The following is a 22,513-nucleotide window of genomic DNA, read 5'->3' as shown; positions in this document are numbered from 1 at the left end:
GACAAAGGATTAATCTCCAAAATATACAAGCAGCTCATGCAGCTCAATACCAGAAAAACAAAATGTAATCAAAAAGTGGGCAGAAGACCTAAACAGACATTTCTCCAGAGAAGATATACCAATGGCCAATAAATACATGAAAAGATGCTCAACATCACTCATTATTCAGTTCAGTTCAGTTCAGTCACTCAGTCGTGTCCAACTCTTTGCAACTTCATGAACCGCAGCACTCCAGGCCTCCCTGTCCATCACCAACTCCTGGAGTTTACCCAGACTCATGTCTATTGAGTCGGTGATGCCATTCAACCAACTCATCCTCTGTCGTTCCCTTCTTCTCCTGCCTTTAATCTTTCCCAACATCAGGGTCTTTTTAAATGGGTCAGCTCTTTGCATCAGGTGGCCAAAATATTGGAGTTTCAGCTTCAATATCAGTCCTTTCAATGAACACCTAGGACTGATTTTCTTTAGGATGGACTGGTTGGATCTCCTTGCAGTCCAAGGGACTCTCAAAAGTCTTCTCCAACACCACAGTTCAAAAGCATAAATTCTTTGGTGCTCAGCTTTCTTTCTAGTCCAACTCTCACATCCATACATAACTACTGGAAAAACCATACCCTTGACTAGATGGACCTTTCTTGGTAAAGAAATGTCTCTGCTTTAATATGCTGTCTAGGTTGGTCATAACTTTCCTCCCAAGAATAAGCATCTTTTAATTTCATGGCTGCAATCACCATCTGAAGTGATTTTGGAGCCCCCCAAAATAAAGTCAGCCACTGTTTCCATTGTTTCCCCATCTATTTGCCATGAAGTGATGGGACTGGATGCCATGACTTTAGTTTTCTGAATGTTGAGCTTTAGAGAGATGCAAATCAAAACTACAATCACCTCACACCAGTCAGAATGGCCATCATAAAAAAATCTACAAACAATAAATGCTGGAGAGGATTTGGAGAAAAGGGGACCTTCTTGCACTGTTGGTAGGTATGTAAATTGATATAGTCACTATGGAGAACAGTATAGAGATTCTTTAAATAACTAGCAATAAAGCTATCATATGACCCAGCAATCCCACTCCTCAGCATATACCCTGAGAAAACCATAATTCAAAAAGACACATGGACACCAATGCCCACTGCAGCACTATTTACAATAGCCAGCACATGGAAGCTACCCATATGTCTATTGACAAATGAATAGATAAAGAAGATGTGGTACATATATAGAATGAAATATTAGCCGTAAAAGGAATGAATTTGAGTCAGTTGAATTGAGGCTCCTGAACCTAGAGACTGTTATACAGAGTGAAGTAAGTCAGAAAGAGAAAAACAAATATTGTATATTAACACATGTATATGGAATCCAGAAAGTGGTACTGATGAACATATTTGCAGGGCAGGAATAGAGACACAGATGTAGAGAGTGGACTTGTGAACACTTTGGGGAAGGGGGAAAGTGGGATGAATTGAGAGAGTATCATTGAAACATGTATGTTATCATGCATAAAATAGATAACTAGTGGGAAGTTGCTGTGTAACACAGGAAGCTCAGCCAGGTGATCTTTGATGACCTAGAGGAGTGGGATGAGGGGTTGGGAAGGAAGTTCAAGAGGGTGAGGATATATGTGTACTTATGACTGTTTCATGTTGTTGTGTGGCAGAAACCAACATAACACTGTATAGCAATTATCCTACAAATAAAAATAAAATAAAAACAATAAATTATTGGAGTATAACTGATTTATAATGTGTGTTAGTTTCAGGTGTACAGCAGAGTGATGCAATTATGCATATACTTATATTCATTGTTTTCCAGATTCTTTATCCATATAGGTTATTACAGAATATTGAGTAGAGTTCCCTATGCTATATAGTAGGTACTTGTTGGTTATCTATTTTAAATATAGTAGTATGTATATGTTAATCTCAACCTCCTAATTTATCCTTCTCTGCTTCTTTTCCCCTTTGGTACACATAGGTTTGTTTTCAGAATTTGTGAGTCTGTCTGTTTCTGTCTTGTAAATAAGGTCATTTGTATCATTTTTTTTAGATGGCACATGTAGCTGTTATCATATGATATTTGTCTTTGTCTGACTTACTTTACTGTATGATAACTTCTAGGTCCATCCATGTTGTACAAATGTCATTACTTCATTTGTTTTGATGACTCAGTGGTAATAATACTCCATTTTATCTGTATCTATATCTATCTATCTACCACATTTTGTTTATCTTATTCATCTGTTGACAGACATTTAGTTTGCTTCCATGTCTTGGCTATTGCAGTGAACACTGGTATCCATGTATCCTTTTGAATTATGGTTTTCTCTGGATATATGTCCAGAAATGGGATTGCTGGATCATATGGTAGCTCTGTTTTTAGTTTTTAAAGGAACTTCCACACTGTTCTCCATAGTGGTTGTACCAGTTTGTATTCCCACCAGCAGCGTAGGGGGATTCCCTCTTCTTCACACCCTCTCCAGCATTTATTGTTTGTAGACTTTTTGACGATGGCAGTTCTGACAGGTGTGAGCTGATACCTCATTGTGGTTTTGATTTGCATGTCTCTAAGAATGAGCCACATTGACCACCTTTTCAAGGGCTTGTTGGCTATCTGTATGTCTTCTTTGGAGAAATGTCTATTGAGATCTTCTGCCCATTTTTTGATTATGTTGTTTGCTTTTTTGATATTGAGCTGCATGAGCTGTTTGTATATTTTTGAGATTAATCCCTTTTCAGTCCCTTGATTTACAAATATTTTCTCCCATCCTGTGAATTTTTTTTTCCCATGGAAAACTCTTAATCTTGCCTTCAGTTCTGAAGGATAACTTTACTGGGTAGAATATTCCTGGACTTCTTTCAGAGGGAGTTGTTACTGTATAGCTATAGTTTTGGTGTGCCTGTGGGAGGAGGTGAGCTCAGGACTCATATGTCACCATCTTGAGTCAAAATCCCAATGTTATTTATTTCCTGAAGTTCTAAACCTTATTCTGTTATCTTTTCCTTTTTATTTAGAGTACTTTCTGTAGATATTTTTAAGGGTAGTTTTGCTGGCAACAAATTCTTAGTTTTCCTTCATCTGAGAATGTCTTTATTTTCTTTTCATTCCTGAAGAATATTTTTTACTGGATATAGTTTGCAGTTGCCAATTCCTATCTACTTGAAAAATGTTGTGCCATTTCTTGCTGGTCTCCATGGTTTCAGATGAGGTATCCTTTGTCATCTGGATTGATGTTCACCTATAAGTAGTGTACCATTTTTCTCTGGGTACTTTTAAGATATTTTTCTTTCTTTTTTGTTTCCAGAATTTAGTTAAGATGTGGCTTAGTTGTGTGGGTTTATTCAGGTTTATATTATTTTGGATTTGTCCATCTTTTAAAATATTTTTAATTATGTTTTTCCCCAAATTGGAATGCTTTTTATTATTTTTTGAATAATTTTTCATTCCTACTCTTTCTCTTCTCTCCTGCTGGGGTTTAATGATATGAACATTAGGTATTTTGTTATTTCATATATCTCTGAAATCATTAATTTTTTTCTTTTTTTTCTAAATCCTTCCTGGTGTTCAGAGTGGGTAAATTCTATTATCTGTCCTCAAGTTCACTGACTATATCTTTCGTCATCGCCACTCTACTATTAAGCCCATCCAATCAAGTTTTTATTTTGTTATTGTATTGTTAAGTTCTGTAATTTCCATTTGGTTTTCTTCTACAACTTCTATTTCTTTGTTTTGATTTTTAATATTTTTCATTTGTTTCAGGATAACTCATAATTACTGGTCAGAATATTTTTTTGATGGCTGCTTAAGCCCTTTTCAGATAACTCAAACTTCTGACTTACTTCACAGAGTCTGTTGTTTTTTTTGTCACTGAAGTTGTGATTTTCTTGGTTCTTCTTATGACAAATGATTACTTATTCTGGACATTTTGAATACTATACTATGAGACCTGGATCTCATTTAATCATATTTTAGTAGACTGTTTAAAAAAAGACAACAAAAAACAGATGGTGACTGCAGCCATGAAATTAAAAAAAGAAAAGCTATGACCAACCTAGACAGCATATTAAAAAGCAGAAACATTACCAACAAAGGTTCATCTAATCAAAAGCTATGGTTTTTCCAGTGTCATGTATGGATGTGAGAGTTGGACTAGAAAGAAAGCTGAGTGCTGAACAACTGATGCTTTTGAACTGTGGTGTTGAATAAGACTCTTGAGATCCCTTGGACTGCAAGGAAATCCAACCAGTCCATCCTAAAGGAAATCAGTCCTGAATATTCATTGGAAGGCCTGATGTTGAAGCTGAAACTCCAAAACTTTGGCCATCTGATGCGAAGAACCAACTCATTGGAAAAGACCCTGATGCTTGGAAAGATTGAAGGCAGGAGGAGAAGGGGATGATAGAGCATGAGATGGTTGGATGGCATCACCAACCCAATGGACATTAGTTTGAGTAGGCTCTCGGAGTTGGTGATGGACAGGGAAGCCTGGCATGCTGCAGTCCATGGGGTTGCAAAGAGTCAGACATGACTGACCGATTAAATTGAACTGAATTTAGTAGACTGTATCCCTCCAGAGGTATAGTGCAAAAGTTGGGTAGGGTGGAAGTTCAGCTCTTGTATAGGCCCCTTTGATTTCTTTCCAGGAAAAGTAGGGCAACTATTTATACTGCATCACTGTCTCTGAGTGTGGGTATAAACTCAACTCCTCATTGGGTTGTGCCAATACCATGGAGATGGGAAGTGCAGGACTAACACCTCTCTTTATTAAGGGTGGAAGTGTAAACTCAGCTACCAGCTGGGTCTTAATGACACCAAGGGAAGAGAATGGGGAGGCTGAGGCACCAAATAGCATAGCTTTCTCAACACCTAGATCCCTCTCTAATGGGTGAGAAGATATGGAGACTGAGCTCTCCACTGGAACCTATTGACAGCAGGTGAAGGCGGGTGGGCCTGAGTGCTGACTAGCTCTGCTTCCCGTATTGTCTTTCAGTCTCAGTGCCAGTAGGTGGACATGTAAGTTCAGCTTCACTCTGGGTCTCACTGACACAGGCAGGAGGAAAGTAGAGAGCTAACTAGCCTGAATCATACCACTTTGTTCAGTATGTTGCTGCTGGCTGGGGGTAGAGGCTGAGCTTGCCAACACTACTCTTACAGGGGAATTAGAGAGCTGCTGCCTGCTTCCATGAGAGAGGTATGGAAGACTGGAAGCTCCCTGCTTGGCCATACTGACACCAGTTAGCAGGGGAATGGAAGCAGAATACTGCCTGCTTCTGCCAGGCAGAGGATGGAAGATTAATTACCTGCTTGGCCCTGCCAAAACTGATACCTTTGGCTAGAAAAATTAGAGCATGCTGCTTGCTTCTGGGGTAAATTGGATAGTCAGCTTCCTACTTGGCCTGTTGAAATTTCAGGGGTGGGGAAGGATAGGGATATGTGTAATTTTTCTCTTAATGTTTGGGTGGAGTAAAGTGGGTATTGTGAACAATATTTTCTTCTATTAGGCTACCCTATTGCCAGTCATTTTGCTGGGGCTGCAGGCTTTTCTTGGAGTTTTTGTTCTGTCTGTCCCTTTTGGAAATTTTGAGTTGGAGACTTCTCTCACACCCTTTTTGGGCTATATGGGAGATGATAAGGAAGTCCAAGGGCTCACCACTGTGTTATTCAAGTTGTGAGTTCCCCAGGATTTTTTTCCTTCCACATTTTTCTTTCTTTCCACGATTCAGAGTTTTCCCATGTTTGCTTGTTGTTTTATGCTCAGGATTTTTTGGTTGTAAGAGGGAAGACTTGGGAATTATGGGGGAACTCTGTCTTGGCTAGAAGCTAGTCCATTGATTTTTACCTCTCTAATATCTTTAAAATTAATTAATGTCTCACCATTAATGTCTGACCCACTAAAGCAACTTTAATGTTCATAAATTCCCCTATTCTTTGAACTATTGTGGTGGCTGTCTAATAAATATATATTGGGAGAGCATTTTTCTAATACAAAAATAAGGGTATCCAAAAATATTACAAAGGATTCTTTTCTAAAAAAAATACTTAAAAAACCCCCCAACTTCCAGTTAAGAAAGGCAATTTGGAACATGCAGCTCAGGTACCAGTATTAGGGTTCCTAGGATTTGATGGCTTAACACTATATGGACAACATATCAGGTAATTCTAAATGTAGGCTGTTTCCCCAAACCTTAAAGTTATAATTTTTTTAATTCTAGTAGAAGATGAAGGGATCATTTCCACCTAAGGTATCCAGGGAAGCATTCATGCAGAAGCTTGGCTTTATGGAACAAGATAGCCAAACAACCAGTATGAACAAATGTACAAAACATACTTGGGGTGGCAGTAGACTTGTTTGTTTGGTATGATTTGTGCAGTTTTTCCTAATTAATGATAATTATCACTTTGGGTGCTTTTATAATATACAGATTAGTAGATTTCTGGATTAAAAATTTTGATGCAGTAGGTCTGAGTGGAGGTTCAGAATTCAGTGTTTTATAAAAGCATTTCAAGTGAGTTCAGGGAAATTTGGGAAATATAGAACTGAAGAGAAAATAATGTCAGATCAAGTTGAAATAGAAAGTAGGTGACATCATGTTGATGTTTGAAAGAAAACAACAAAATTCTGTAAAGCAATTATCCTTCAATTAAAAAATAAACAAATTTAAAAAGAGAAAGTAGGTGCCAGATCATGTGAGGCTTTAAAATCAAGATAAAGGAACCCAGAATGTTGTTGCTGGATATGATGAATATTTAAGATTTGGAAGTCTGTGACTCCCTTCTGGTCTTTCCACTGGAAATGGTATATTATGAATGTGAATAACATAGCTTAATACTTTGCTTACATTGGAAGAACTGTTAGGATTACCTGAACTCTGCAAAAATACATAGTGGCAGGAATGAGACCTTTAACTTCATAGCTCAGACAAGGGCCAGTGTAAATCAAGTGCATTGAATCTTCAGTTTGTCCCCACTCTAATCTGTAATCAGTGATTTCAGCAACATTACACGCAGGAATCTGAAAAATGCAACAAAAACAAAAAATTTAGCTCTTTCCATAAGGAGTCACTATACTCAATACTATGGAAAGTAACAATATGATCCTTTCAGTGTCAAAGCCTATAATCTATTAAATGGAATGAAATATAGACAAGTACAGAAATAAACATAATGTTGAACACTGTAATTAATGTTAAACGGCTCAAATAAAATTAAGAGAAAGGATTGGATAATTCAACATACTAGTGGGATCAAACACAAAGCCCAGTACTGTCTGGCTTTTATATAGGGGTGTGAACAGATCAATCACTTATTATTATTTTTAAAATTTTTTATTGTAATATAGTTGATTTATAATGTGTTCATTTAAGGTGTACAGTAAAGTGATTCATATCTCTCTCTTTATATTTTTGCAATCTCTTTCATTATAGGTAATCATTTATTATTATCAGACTAAAGGTTTTTTTGTTAATGCTAAAAATTCTCTACTAGAATTTGGGGAAAAGGGAAGAAAAAAATCAAAGACACTTAGGGGGCTTAATAACTAGGCCAATTCTTTTTGAGTTTGATTAGTTTGAAGGGGAAGATATTCAAATGGATGTACATTAAAAAAATTCTTCATTACTTCACAGTCACATTTCTTATGTGTCATACTGTGGTTATATGCAAACAAACTACCAGAGTTTTCCCAATGAAACTTTAAAAAAACTATAAATAGATTTAATTTTATTATCTTTTATTTTAGTTTCAAAAATTCAATTGGTTGCATACTGATTGTCTCTTTGGTTTTCTAAATTTATTATCCTTCAAAAATAGAAGATTTGGAAAGCATGATTACCATAGCCTTTGCCTTTCTAATAGCACTAGCAACAGGTCTTAGGTGTGTTCTAAAACCATGGTCCAGACTAATCTAGACTCTGAACCCTTAGGGAGTTATAGACTTTAAAAGCAATTTCTAAACCAATTACTGTGCTTTTATATCATCAAAACTAATAAACTGAGATCGTACTTCCCAACTAACAACAACACAGGTTGGACTCTTGCAGGTTAGAACAGGTATACCACATTGAGTAGGAGGGCTTGGGACTGGAGCAGTTTCACATGTTGATGAATGAGATCCAGACTACAAATAAACACAAACAAACAAATAAGCAGACATACAAATGATTGTGCAGGTATGTTCACTCCCCACCTTGATAAGAAGTAGAAGCATGTATTCATCCAAAGTGAAATGAACTACAAATGATTAGCTGAACAATTTAGTTTCCCCAGATTTATTTGTTGCTTTTAACCAGAAACTGAATTCTCTAGGAATGAATTTACTCACTGTGCATCTCACTTCTGAGCCAGAGTGCCCTTGTGCATCACCTTGGTTGCCATTTACCTTTTTGACATTTGTAAGTGCTTCAGAGTTTCCTTTTGTAGGAGAATTGTCTGTAAAAATATACATTTTTTTTTTGATTTTTCTTTTTTAATGGATGAAAAACTACAGTTTTTGTGTTGATTTCTGCCATATAACAATGCAAATCAGTCATAATTATATGCTTTTCAGTTGCCAAGTCATGTCCAACTCTTCACGACCCCATGGACTGCAGCATGACAGGCTTCAGCATAATTATGCATGTACATATATGTATGTATATATATATATATATATATATATATATATATATATATATGTACACACACATATGTATACCTTCCTGCTGTCTCGCCTCTCTCTTTACCCTCATTCCATCTCTCTGGGTCATCACAGAGTACCAGACTAGGCTCCCTGTGTTATTTAGCAACTTCCTACTATTTGAAAAAATATACAAAATTAACTTAAAAATTGCAAAATTTAAGGATGGTACTTAAAAACACAATATAATTTAAGAAGACATGTTAAACATATAAAAGTTACTTTATGCTAAAGTAACAAAAAGTTCAAATTATACCAATTTGTGTTAGTTAACTTTTTAGTTCCCATTTAAATTTTTTCTGATTTTAATTACCAAGAAATAACTTTCTAGACATTATTTGATTTTGCACTAAAAGAAAACCATTTATCCTGTTTTAATAGATTTAATATTGAGCTGGCCAAAATGCTCATTTATTTTCTGTAAGATGGCTCTAGTAGAGCTTCAGTTCAGTTCAGTTCAGTTGAGTTCAGTTGCTCAGTCATGTCTGACTCTTTGTGACCCCATGAATCGCAGCATGCCAGGCCTCCCTGTCCATCACCAACTCCCGGACTTCACCCAGACTCATGTCCATCGAGTCAGTGATGCCATCCAGCCATCTCATCCTCTGTCGTCCCCTTCTCCTCCTGCCCCCAATCACTCCCAGCATCAGAGTCTTTTCCAATGAGTCAACTCTTTGCATGAGGTGGCCAAAGTACTGGAGTTTCAGCTTTAGCATCAGTCCTTCCAATGAATACCAGGACTGATCTCCTTTAGAATGGACTGGTTGGATCTCCTTGCAGTCCAAGGGACTGTCAAGAGTCTTCTCCAACACCACAGTTCAAAAGCATCAATTCTTCGGCACTCAGCTTTCTTCACAGTCCAACTCTCACATCCATACATGACTACTGGAAAAACCATAGCCTTGACTAGATGGACCTTTGTTGGCAAAGTAATGTCTCTGCTTTTCAATATGCTATCTAGGTTGGTCATAGCTTTCCTTCCAAGGAGTAAGCATCTTTTAATTTCCTGGCTGCAATTACCATCTGCAGTGATTTTGGAGCCCAGAAAAATAAAGTCTGACACTGTTTCCACTGTTTCCCCATCTATTTCCCGTGAAGTGATGGGACCAGATGCCATGATCTTCATTTTCTGAATGTTGAGCTTTAAGCCAACTTTTTCACTCTTGTCTTTCACTTTCATCAAGAGGTTTTTTTAGTTCCTCTTCACTTTCTGCCATAAGGGTGGCATCATCTGCATATCTGAGGTTATCGATATTTCTCCCGGCAATCTTGATTCCAGCTTGTGCTTCTTCCAGCCCAGCGTTTCTCATGATGTACTCTGCATATAAGTTAAATAAGCAGGGTGACAATATACAGCCTTGACGTACTCCTTTTCCTATTTGGAACCAGTCTGTTGTTCCATGTCCAGTTCTAACTGTTGCTTCCTGACCTGCATATAGGTTTCTCAATAGGCAGGTCAGGTGGTCTGGTATTCCCATCTCTTTCAGAATTTTCCACAGTTTATTGTGATCCATACAGTCAAAGGCTTTGGCATAGTCAATAAAGCAGAAATAGATGTTTTTCTGGAACTCTCTTGCTTTTTCGATGATCCAGCGGATGTTGGCAATTTGATCTCTGATTCCTCTGCTTTTTCTAAAACCAGCTTGAACAAGAGCTTAGTTGCCTTTAACTTCATTGAAAACAATTTTGTAAGCTTGTATTGTAACAGCTATCATATCAGCATGCATTTAATAAGACAATGAAATTGGTGAGTTTTTGTAGCTATTTTAATGTTGAAGCTGGAAGAAAAAAAGCAACATTTCAGCATATTATGATTTATTATTTCAAAAAAGATAAAAACACAAAAAAAGATTTGTGAAGATATGGAGAAGATTCTGTGGCTGATTGAACATATCAAAAGTGGTTTGTGAAGTTTCTTGTTTGAGATTTCTTCCTCTATGATGCTCCACATTTGGTAGATCAGCTGAAGTTGATAGGGATCAAATTGAAACATTGAGAATAATCAATGTTATACCACGTGGTAGATAGCTGACATACTCCAAATATCCAAATCAAGTGTTGAAAATCACACCAGCTTGGTTATGTTAATCACTTTGATGTTTGGGGTCCACAAAAGTTAAGCAGAAAAACACCTTCTTGATCATAATTCCTCACATGATTCTGTATTTAAACATAATGAAAACATTCTGTTTTAAAAACAGATTGTGATGGATGATGAAAAGTGGATACTGTACAATAATGTGGAATGGAAGAGATCATGAGTTGAATGAAATGAACCACTGCCAACCACACCAAAGGCATCTTCATCCAAAGAAGGTGATATTGTGTACATGGTAAGATTGGAAGGGAGTCCTGTATTATGAGCTCCTTCTGGCAAGCCAAATGATTAATTCCAATAAGTACTGCTCCCAATTAGACCAACTAAAAGCCACACTTGATGAAAAGCACCAGAATTAATCAACAGAAAATATATAATCTTCCATCAGTATAATACAAGACTGCACATTTTTTGGTGACCAGGCAAAAACAGTTACAGCTTGTCGGGGAAGTCCTAATTCATCTGCTATATTTACCAGACATTTCACCTTCAGATTTCCATTTATTTCAGTGTTTATAAAATTCTCTTAATAGAAAAAATTTAAATTCCCTGGAATACTGTAAAAGGCACCTGGAACAGTCTTTTGCTCAAAAAGAAAGTTTTGGGAAGATGGAGTTATGAAGTTGCCTGAAAAATGGCAGAAGGCAGTGGAACAAAACTGTGAACATGTTGTTCAATTAAGTTCTTGGTAAAAATGAAAAATGTGTCTTTAATTTTTACTTAAAACCAAAGAAACTTTTTGGCCAACTGAATATATCAATATAAAAATCAGAAGTTACAAAACAGGAAATTTAAGTCAGTAATTCAAATCACAGAAGAAGCCTTACTGCATTGGATGTTGGTTTCTTTGGACTGCACTTTACCATTCAAGGGTGGAGGACGGCAAGATGCAGGAGAAAGATTAGGTGTCTGAACAGTCAATATATCTGAAGGCTAAGAAAAATACAAAGTACCTTATGGCTACTGAATTCAAGTTTAATTTTGTAAAACATTTAGTAATATTATACAATTCATTTCAATACTCAGTTTAAAAACTTTTCTTTCTCTCTTTTCTCACCTGGCTATGGCCTATAGGTGAAGTGCAAAAGACTCTTAATTTATATGTAGTACCAGGTTGCAGGTGATTGTATAGAAATTCCGTTGTGGTTCCATTGTAGATTATGTTCCAGAAATTCACTGAAGGGATAGAAGCAAATTTGTCCAATTTTTATAGGTAGCTTATAAATCTTATCTCATGTATATACCATTTTGGAAGTTAACTACTGTCCAATCACCTACTTACAGTAATTAACTATATTCCCCATAGAATTAACCATAAAATCATACTAGATCAGTTAGTAAATATGATTTATTATAAAAACCTGGGGAAATCCAAGTAAGTTCTGGGGTTTAGTTAATAGTATTATACCAGTGACAATTTCCGGGCTTTGATAATTGCTCTATGATATTGCACGAAGATATTAATATTAGGAGAAGCTAAGTGAAGGTTGCACATGGGAATTCTCTATACTATTTTTTGCAGCTTCTAGGAAAGTCTAAAATTATTTCAGAATGAAACGTTAAAAAATTATGATGCCTTACCATCCAAATTCTCCCTAACTTCTAAACTGTAACTTGAAATGTTTGTCCCACCATTATCTTCGGGTGGTTCTGAAAAAGAGAAATAAAATTAAAATTATTCTTGAGTAAACTTAAAAGTCTTTCATTGCAATGTTATCTTATAAATTAAGATTTTTCATGGAAGAAAAATGCAAACATGGAACTTAACAGGATATTAATATTCAGATATTAATAAAGATCATAAGAACATAATCAAATTACATTGTTAGAATGTTACTTAAGTAACATTTTAAAGTTCTTTGGAAGAGACTGAAATGCTAATTGTATGTACCTTAAAGTGGATTTTTCCAGTTTAGAGGCAAAATAATTTGTATAATATCCTGTCAAGTTGATATTTATCATCAGTGTGTCCTAATTACAGCCTCTGTATTAGATATAATCTTACTTGTAATAACCATAATTTTAAAGGCTCATATAAAGTTCAGTAATTTGTTCATATATGAATTAATGAGATAGCAATAGAGAACTAGAAAAAAGAACATAGTTTATAATGGAACATTTATATGGTAAAATATTTAATATACAAATGATTAAGAGACTACTTTGTAAAGCTAAGGGCAATTAGAGGATTTTTTTCTCAATAGTTAATATTTAGAGTAAGTTTTAAAATAGAAAAACATTACTTACCCCATCCAATTTTTACTCTGTGTGCATGGATCTTTCCCTTTATATATGGTTTTTTAGGGGATCCAGGCTTATCTGGACAGGTAGCATATTTTACTTCTCTACTGGGGTTGCTTCTTCCTTCTGCATTGCAGGCAAAGATCTGCTTGAGTAAAAGAGAATACTTTGGTTGACCATTGGAAATAAATGTGATTTGAAAATGTGCAGTTTGTAAATAACACTGTAAAGCAAGTTACTTGAAAATTTCTGAGAACTAAATACAAAAAGGTTTCATTTCAACCCCAAAAGACACTCATTTTTATCTTTAGTGAAGTGTATACTTTTATATTAAAATATGATACAAGTTATACATTATAGCCACATACCCTGAATTTGTATGTAGTACTTCTCTGAAGATTTCTTATAGTGCATGAAAGATCTTCTCCATTGTATTGAGGTTTAAAACCTAACCCCTGGAAATGAAAGACAATGGATTTAGGAATGAGACAGGCCTGGGTTCAAGTTCCAACTTCAACTTATTTTCCATCTGGGTGGTTCTGAGAAAGCCCCTTAGACTCTGAAATTCAGTTTCTCTGTATAAAAAAAATAGAGATAATTTCTACTTTAAAGGGCTCCTTTTTTCAGGATGTAATGAGATAATGTTTTAATGTTTTACTACTTTGTAAAGCTGAGGGCAATTAGAGGAAGATTTTTTTCTCAATAGTTAATATTTAGAGTAAGTTTTAAAATAGAAAAACATTACTTACCCCATCCAATTTTTACTCTGTGTGCATGGATCTTTCCCTTTATATATGGTTTTTTTAGGGGATCCAGGCTTATCTGGACAGGTAGCATATTTTACTTCTCTGTAAAGGCCTATGAAGGCACTTAACATATTACTTACACAAAAAATCTAATTAGTTGTTTTATTTAAAATGTGGTTGCTTTTTAAGTTGACTAGTCTATTCAGTATAGACTTGAATGTTTGGAATGGAATGAAACAATTTGCCCTCCATCCACATCAAAGATTCACGGAGATGAGGAAATGGCTTGCCCTGGTGAAGTATGTAGGACAGCTGTGTGACCATGCAAGTTTGTCCAGGATAGGTGCAAAGTTGAAGAACTAATACACTTCTCTGAGTCTCTGTTCTGTTGTTACAGCTGTTGCTGCTTCTACCTTATTTGTAGGGACTTGGATACCTTAAGATCTCCCTGTATAGGCTTGCTTAACCTTGGCTCTGCACTGGTCCCATCCAGAACACTGAGACTCAGGAATCATGTACTTTGATCAAAGTAAGTTAATTAAATTAATAAAATCTTATTTTTTTTTCAGAGTAAAATGCGTATAAAATATACCTAAGACTGAAGTTGAAGACTAAAGGATATGAAAGAAAAACTTACAAATCCTGCTTCCTCCATTTCTAGTACATAAGTAAGACTGTCATTTGGATTTGTGTTAGTTGGGGCACACCATTCTAGTGACAAATTACAGATTCCTGCTTCTTTCAGCTTAGGGGGTGAAGGTGTTGGAGGCATAATTCCTGATGTATGGAAGACTGCTATTTCACTGAAATCACTGAAAAATAAATGAAGATGAAAAAATTAGTTTCAAGTTCTTACTGAAGTATAGACTTTTAAATACTGTAGTAGTTCAACGTACCTCAAGCCGAACTTATTTTTTGCAGCTAATCTGAATGAATATTTTGTAGAAGCATTCAGTTTAAGGATCTTGTGCTGTTTCATGGTACCTATATAGCAACTTTTGAAGTCTTCACCTTTGCCCTTAATAATATACATAAAATATTAGAACATTATAAAATGTTTCAAATAAAAATTCATAATATTAATAATTTACAAATAAGTGCTTTAAAAAAGTAAAACTGCTTACCTCATCCCATTCCAAAAAGAAGCTGTTTATTTTGGAACCATTACCATTGGAACCCTAAAAATATCAGAAAGATAAAATTATGATGAGCTATTTTTACACAGACACACACACGTATATACGACTAAAGTAAATCACTGTAAAATTAATCTGTTTGCATTTTATTTTTGAAGTAATTCAGATATTAAAGTTAAAGTGTACTTTTTACAGTCTATAGGACATGCCAAATTTTATGTTTTGTTGTGCTTCCTAAATTTTATGCAAGGAAGAAAGTTAGTACTCAAAGTAAATTGAGAGGAAGACTTATTGGTAGCCACAATTACAAATGTATTTAGGTTATAGAAATTGACATTTCAACTTTCATTAGTTATTGAAATTCTGATTGACATTTATCATTTACTTGATGCTTTATATAGACAGAAAGAGAAAGATGATTATGGAGATGGAAAAGTGCTAGGGAAATAGGTCAGATGAAGCATGCAAAATTTCATATTTAACATTCAAGGCAAAGTAGAAAGAATGTTTTTAAATTAAAAAACATTTTGAGGTATTTTGGCAGTAAAATCCTTACTTTCCACTGTAAATTCAGGCTGCTCTTGGATCGGTTAATCAGTTTGGGTGCAAGTGGAGGGTCTGGTTTGAAACCTGGAGTTGTGAAGCTAACCACTTTAGACACAGTTCTGTGTGCTGAGCCTCTTACAGTTGTAATTCTAAAAATGTAATGACAATTGTTGTAAGCATTCAAATATTTATCCTAACATATGTACTAAATTGCATACTTGAGTTTCCAGATACATTTCTTAGGAGCTAATTATAAAAAATTTTCCAATTGAACGAAGCTGTATCCTTGCAAATAATGGCTCCCAAACCACCCTCTTACCTGTTTTAAATGAAAGAAAGTGAACTAATGCTGGATTTGTAGGGGCTTGTTTTGAAACTTGAACGAAAGACCACTCTGTTAGCAAGTAGCAAGGCTGACTATAGGAATCATAGGTAGTGAACTGATACAGACTCAGGAGTGGGACTGGCTATATGATGGAGGGAGGTTGTATAGGATGGAGTACTTACCTTACAAAATAAGCCATGAATGGCTGTAGATCAAGTAGAGTAAATGTAAATTCATCACCACTGTGGAGATAACCTTTGATTATAACAGATCTCACACACATTTAAAAACTAAGTAACAATCTTAATCTTATATATTCAACTGATAAAGAAGCACAATTCTCCTTTAAGTTTAGATAACTTTAACAGATTTTATAAGAATGCAAAATATGTGATATTAATAATTCAAAATTCTTTACTTGCATGCCAAGTTAATATACCTTTAGGAAGTGGAATTTTATTTTATTGCTACAGCTTCTTCACACTGTAATAATACAGATTTGTCTTTAACTAGCTTATTTTAAATTATGTTCATATGAAAAGCCTCAAAGACACCATGCATCATGCAATTTATTTGTTCACACAGAGCAGTCTTTTGGGGGTGGCCACCTATCTGCTACAGTGGATAAAGTGGCTGTGCTCCTATACCTACATCTTCCTGAGTAAATACTCATAAGTACTTTGGTGTACTCTACCACCTCAAGGAGCTTCCTGAGCTTCTAAACCCTGAAATAGCCTCTGAAAAGAGCTAAAAGATTGTTACTTCTAAGCAAAGACCTATGCTTCTAAGCGAAGGTCTCTCAAGGTTGTAGGGTAATAAGAGGAATAGACAAAGTATATTTTTATAAAAAACAATGACTTTTGTGGAATACATAATACCAGAAAAAGACTATTATGTAAATTCATGCAAAACTTAATTTTATACATAGCTTTTCATCACATTTTACATCTTTTCATCACTCTACTCAATATAGAAGATTGTGTATTATAATTTTTAAATTAAAATTTCTAGTTGTTAATTATAAAAGAAATAAAACTTTACATAATTACATTTAAATTTTCACTTCAAGTCTCTGAATAAAGATGATAAATTCTAGCAAATAAAATTTAAGATGTTTATGATTTTTAAAGTGCTGTAAGACAGCTCGAGATCTCTGACTTATTTCTTGCTTAGTTGTTTAGTAGGCAAAAGAACTTCTCTTTCTTTCCTGTGTAGGATTTCCTTTCCATTGTGCTTCTCTCAGCTTGTTCTCTTTCAGATTGCATGTCCCTATCCAGTTGAGAAGGTGTTGGAAGTGTTTGGTTATGCTCTTACTGTGTCCTCCACTGTATTCTCTCTAGTCCTGTTTCTATCTTCTAAGCACATACCTAAACTCATTCTCCTGCTATCACGTGCCGAGTGCTCAGTTGCTCAGTCATACCTGACTCTTTGCGACCCCATGGACTGTAGCCCACCAGACTCCTCTGTCCAGGGGATTTCCCAGGCGGGAAGACTGGAGTGGGTTGCCATTTCCTTCTCCTTATGCTATCATAGTTCTGCATTATAATGAGCTCCTGTAATGAAATTCCTGGGAAAGCCTTACCTCCCTTGTGTACACAAAGGCCTACCATCATGTTTCCTTAAGTGAAAAAAGAGAAGGGAGAATTAGAGGAAATCTTTATTTCCCAAGTCTAAACTTGTCATATAAGACATCTGTAAACTGAAGAGAATGGAGCAGTTGATATCTAAGGTTCCCTTCAGCTCGAAAATACCTATGATTCTGTGAATTTTGTGAATCGACCCAGCAACCTACCACCACTTATAAAACTATTTCTGTAGAAAATTACACCCAAAGCTTGAAAAAAACTGCAGAAAAATCTTTAGTACTTAGCTTAGGTATAAGCTAAGGTTTAGAGAGCATATTTGAATTGAATTATGAGAAGTGAGAGATGATTAAAAAGAGACTTACATATATACATTTATATATTTTCCATTTTTACCACTGTTAGATATTTCTAATTCAAATGTTACAGGAGATTTAGTATGATTGCATTTCTCAGAACCATGTGTCTTCCATGAAATAACAGCAGAGCTTGTCTGAATATCAGAAACCTAAAAAAAATAACAAGAATTCAAGTAAGATACTTAAAAATTATAATCTGTAATTTATGGGGTAATCTTTCCCTAAACCTTGTTTGATGCTAAGTATATCATTCTTTTCATATTAGGTGCTTAAATACTGTGACTAAACAATGAGCCATTAATATTATCTTTAACAATGCCACACTGGATCTTTATGTACTTAACAGCTAAAGAAGATTATGAAATTATATCCAGGTAAAGGCTTCAAATTAAAATTGTGCTAGGGAAGAATATCAGTGAATTTTCATGTTTTACAGTGACAAAGCAAATGAAAATAAATACTTAAATATTGTCTTTAGTTACTTACTACAGGTTTCTCAATGCTGAAACAGCAAGACTTTCCATGTTCTGTTCTGCATTCTAAAAGTAGAAAAGCAACCCAAAACAAAATATTACATTGGCAAAAACAAGATAAAGGTAGATGCCCATTACCCAACTACAAATATATCATCACCAAGAGATCTACTAACACCTATTAGCATTTTACATTAAAAGTTTTAAAATAAGAAAGCAGTCTAAAACGTATGCCATTAAATAAACTCTAACAAAAGGTGAACTAAAGTCCTCAATTTAAATAAAATCTTGTGAACTTTTTAGGATGATAGAGTAATTTTCAATGTTTTACTGGCAGATAACTAGAAAAAATTATGTGATATGTATATAAAATACCTGACATGTTTTGTATGAAGATGGTCATTTCTCCATAATTTAAAAAGGCAGCCTAATTGTGGTTTTATTAAGAATTGGGAAGTAAGGGTACAAAAAAGGCAACCAGAAATGGAAGCAGAAAATGGCACCTAGATATTTAAAATGCCCTGAGACTCCTAACATTAGGATGTCTGTTCACTGGTGACAAAACCAAAATCTTCACCTTACCTTTTTCTGCAGTATTTGATGATGGACTCTTGCTTCGTTTTCCACCTGGTTTCTGCTTGACGTCTTCACTTCCTGGGTTGATGCATTTGTTTTCATGACCAATTTCAACATGAGCACTAGCAGCGTTGGAAGTGCTGGTTGCACTGTCTGTATTGAGAGCAACATCGGTGGCAGACGTACTTGGAGCACTTTCAGAGATGGGAGGGTTGGGAGCACTGTCAGGAATGGAAGAGCTTGGAGTACTGTCAATAGGTGGTGGTGTGGGAGTGCTGTCAGAGGTGGAAGTCTTGGAGGCATAATTAGTGCTGGAAGGGCTCTGACCACTATTTTCACTGGTGGAAGGGTGCAGATCAGTGTCTGTGGTGGAAATATTAGAAGCATGGTCAATGGAAGAATTCAAGGGAGTATTGTCAGTAATATAAGTGCTTGAAGGGTGGTCAACAGTGTCAGTACTGGGAGTATTGTCAGCAGTGTAAATGTTCAGAGCATTGTTCACAGTGCAGGTACTTAAAGTGTCTTTGGTAGTGTAGGTGCATGGAACATTGTCTACAGTGTAAGTGCTGAAAGTATTGTCCACAGCGTAGGTGCTTGAAGTACTGTCAACAGTGCAGGTGCTTGGAGCATAGTCCACAGTGTAAGTGCTCAGAGTACCAGGAATACTGGAATAATCATTAGCTTGGTTCAGAAGCAGTGAGGTGTTGGTAATCATACAGCTATTTTTGTGTCCATCAATCTGGCTTTCTTGCATTTCTTTCTTCATATGTTCTTCCATTTTACCAGCCCTTTCGTCAAGTTGGTTGTAATTTGCTGTTCCATGGGAATAGGTTTCTAAAAGAAATAACGAATACTGCTTAATAATTACAATAATTACATATCTCAAAATCTTTAAAATCTTTTTCAAACCACCAAAAGCACTCATAAACCATGCTTTACTTAAAAAAATCGACTTTGCTTTAATACAGATGTTAGGTTAATGTGTGTATTTATTATGTACTGAAATATACAGAAAGAAAAACATGAGCAAATACAGATAGTTTTTTCCTAGGGAGTAACTCTACTTCCAAATTTTAAGGTTTTTAAGATGATTATAATGTGTCTTTTATAATACCACTGTATGCCATTAATAATGAAAACATTCTTTTATGATTTTTCAATATGATTCTATAGATCCAGTCAGTAAAATAAATATCATAAATCACATGCTATATCAAAGTACAAAAAATTTATAGAAAATTCTGTTTATGGGCATTTTGCATAAGACATAAACAAATGCCTCTTATTATCCATCATAATATATATGCATGAAATGCAATCATTTATTGAAATATGTCTTCTACTTTTAAAATTTTAATAGTTGCCCACAGCTGTTAATTTTAACAAACTAAAAAATTCTCCTATTTAAGAATATTATATACTACCATGTTGCTCATGATATATAAATGCTGCTGGGGGTGGTGGCAGTGGTGGTGGTGGTGGCAACGGTGGTGGTGGTGGCAGCAGTGGTGGTGGTGGCAGCTGCTGTGGCACAGGCTCTTGAATGTAAGGTGGCAGAAATTCCCCTTGAGATGTGGGATATATGAGTTGAGTGGCTTGTGGATACATAAAAGTTGGTGCTATGAAGTGTGATACTTGTATAGGAGCAGACATGGTCGTGTAGTAGTCGATTGTCTGAGGCACAATGATAATTTTTCGAATCCCATTTTCTTCCACCACCTAAGATGGAAAACAGAGTCATAAACATATTAGAATCCATAAAAATCAGCATTTTCCTACTATGTTTTAGATTTTTATTCTGTGCTGTAAAATCATAAAGGATCAAACACCAATAATGAAGTAAAACTATGTCAAGTGGGAGGCAAGATATTTCTTCCTTTTCTGTACATTTTTAAAAAATATAACTTTTGACAATAGATAATATATTGTCATGGTTCAAAACCATAATGTATAAAAAATACATGAAGAGTTTCCCTCCTAAACCTTATTTCCCTCCAGTAGATTGCTACTGTTCTTGGTTTCTTATGAAAACTTTCAGAATTTCTTTATGCCTTGCAAGCAAATAAGAATAGAGATTCTTGCTTTTCCTCTTTTTTACATACAGATAGCATTATTTGCACATTCTGTAGTTTGTTTTTTACACATAGAAATATAACTTGAAGATCTTTCTATATCATACATAGGGCTTTCCCCCCTCTCTTTTTTTTTTTTGCATTGCTGCTTATTTGCTTAGTGCTCCCCATTATCTCATTAAATGGATATACTTCAACAGTCCTCCATTGACATGCTTGTGGGTTGTTTCCAGCCTTTTGTGATTACAAACAGTATTATAACAAATAATTCTTTTTTTTTTCCACTTTACAATATTGTATTGGTTTTGCCATACATCAACACGAATCTGCCATTGATGTACACGTGTTCCCCATCCTGACCCCCCCTCCTACCTCCCTCCTGATACCATCCCTCTGGGTCATCCCAGTGCACCAGCCCCAAGCATCCTGTATCCTGCATTGAACCTGGACTGGCCATTCGTTTCTTATATGATATTTATTATACATGTTTCAATGCCATTCTCCCAAATCATACCCCCCTGCACCGAGTCCAAAAGACCGTTCTATACATCTGTGTTTCTTTTGCTGTCTCACATACAGGGTTATCATTACCATCTTTCTAAATTCCATATATATGCGTTAGTATACTGTATTGGTGTTTTTCTTTCTGGCTTACTTCACTCTGTATAATCGGCTCCAGTTTCACCCACCTCATTAGAACTGATTCAAATGTATTCTTTTTAATGGCTGAGTAATACTCCATTGTGTATATGTACCACAGCTTTCTTATCCATTCGTCTGCCGATGGACATCTAGGTTGCTTCCATGTCCTGGCTATTATAAACAGTGCTGCAATGAACATTGGGGTACATGTGTCTCTTTCCCTTCTGGTTTCCTCAGTGTGTATGCCCAGCAGTGGGATTGCTGGGTCATAAGACAGTTCTATTTCCAGTTTTTAAAGAAATCTCCACACTCTTCTCCATAGTTGCTGTACTAGTTTACATTCCCACCAACAGTGTAAGAGGGTTCCCTTTTCTCCACATCCTCTCTAGCATTTATTGCTTGTAGACTTTTGGATCACAGCCACTCTGACTGGCATGAAATTGTACCCCATTGTGGTTTTTGTTGTTGTTGTTGTTAATTTTATTTTATTTTTAAACTTTACAATATTGTATTGGTTTTGCCAAACATCGAAATGAATCCGCCACAGGTATACCCGTGCTCCCCATCCTGAACCCTCCTCCCTCCTCCCTCCACATACCATCCCTCTGGGTCGTCCCAGTGCACCAGCCCCAAGCATCCAGTATCGTGCATCAAACCTGGACTGGCGACTCATTTCATACATGATATTATACATGTTTCAATGCCATTCTCCCAAATCTCCCCACCCTCTCCCTCTCCCACAGAGTCCAAAAGACTGATCTATACATCAGTGTCTCTTTTGCTGTCTCGTACACAGGGTTATTGTTACCATCTTTCTAAATTCCATATATATGTGTTAGTATACTGTATTGGTGTTTTTCTTTCTGGCTTACTTCACTCTGTATAATAGGCTCCAGTTTCATCCACCTCATTAGAATTGATTCAAATGTATTCTTTTTAATGGCTGAGTAATACTCCATTGTGTATATGTACCACAGCTTTCTTATCCATTCATCTGCTGATGGACATCTAGGTTGCTTCCATGTGCTGGCTATTATAAACAGTG

General features: G+C 35.7%; 1 protein-coding gene across 1 annotated transcript in view; it reads right to left on the bottom strand.

The window, feature by feature from the left end:
- LOC102280173 (fibronectin type III domain containing protein 3C1-like) overlaps nt 1-22,513 on the bottom strand; it is a 64,757-nt gene that overhangs the window by 28,978 nt on the left and 13,266 nt on the right. Inside the window, exons 5-21 of the mRNA XM_070366587.1 lie at nt 20,179-20,473; nt 18,761-19,588; nt 18,192-18,244; nt 17,712-17,854; nt 15,946-16,005; nt 15,449-15,587; nt 14,881-14,934; nt 14,653-14,774; nt 14,394-14,568; nt 13,379-13,465; nt 13,017-13,155; nt 12,351-12,419; nt 11,827-11,945; nt 11,597-11,702; nt 8,375-8,424; nt 8,000-8,113; nt 6,860-7,009 (exon numbers count right to left, since the gene is read on the bottom strand). Of these exons, the coding sequence (XP_070222688.1) occupies nt 6,860-7,009; nt 8,000-8,113; nt 8,375-8,424; nt 11,597-11,702; nt 11,827-11,945; nt 12,351-12,419; nt 13,017-13,155; nt 13,379-13,465; nt 14,394-14,568; nt 14,653-14,774; nt 14,881-14,934; nt 15,449-15,587; nt 15,946-16,005; nt 17,712-17,854; nt 18,192-18,244; nt 18,761-19,588; nt 20,179-20,473 (2,703 nt within the window). The remainder of the gene's footprint in view (nt 1-6,859; nt 7,010-7,999; nt 8,114-8,374; nt 8,425-11,596; nt 11,703-11,826; nt 11,946-12,350; nt 12,420-13,016; nt 13,156-13,378; nt 13,466-14,393; nt 14,569-14,652; nt 14,775-14,880; nt 14,935-15,448; nt 15,588-15,945; nt 16,006-17,711; nt 17,855-18,191; nt 18,245-18,760; nt 19,589-20,178; nt 20,474-22,513) is intronic.

Source organism: Bos mutus, chromosome X (genome assembly GCF_027580195.1).
Source record: "Bos mutus isolate GX-2022 chromosome X, NWIPB_WYAK_1.1, whole genome shotgun sequence".
Classification (NCBI taxonomy): domain Eukaryota; kingdom Metazoa; phylum Chordata; class Mammalia; order Artiodactyla; family Bovidae; genus Bos; species Bos mutus.
The sequence above is the reverse complement of the archived record's forward strand: the minus strand, read 5'-3'. Positions and strand labels throughout refer to the sequence as shown.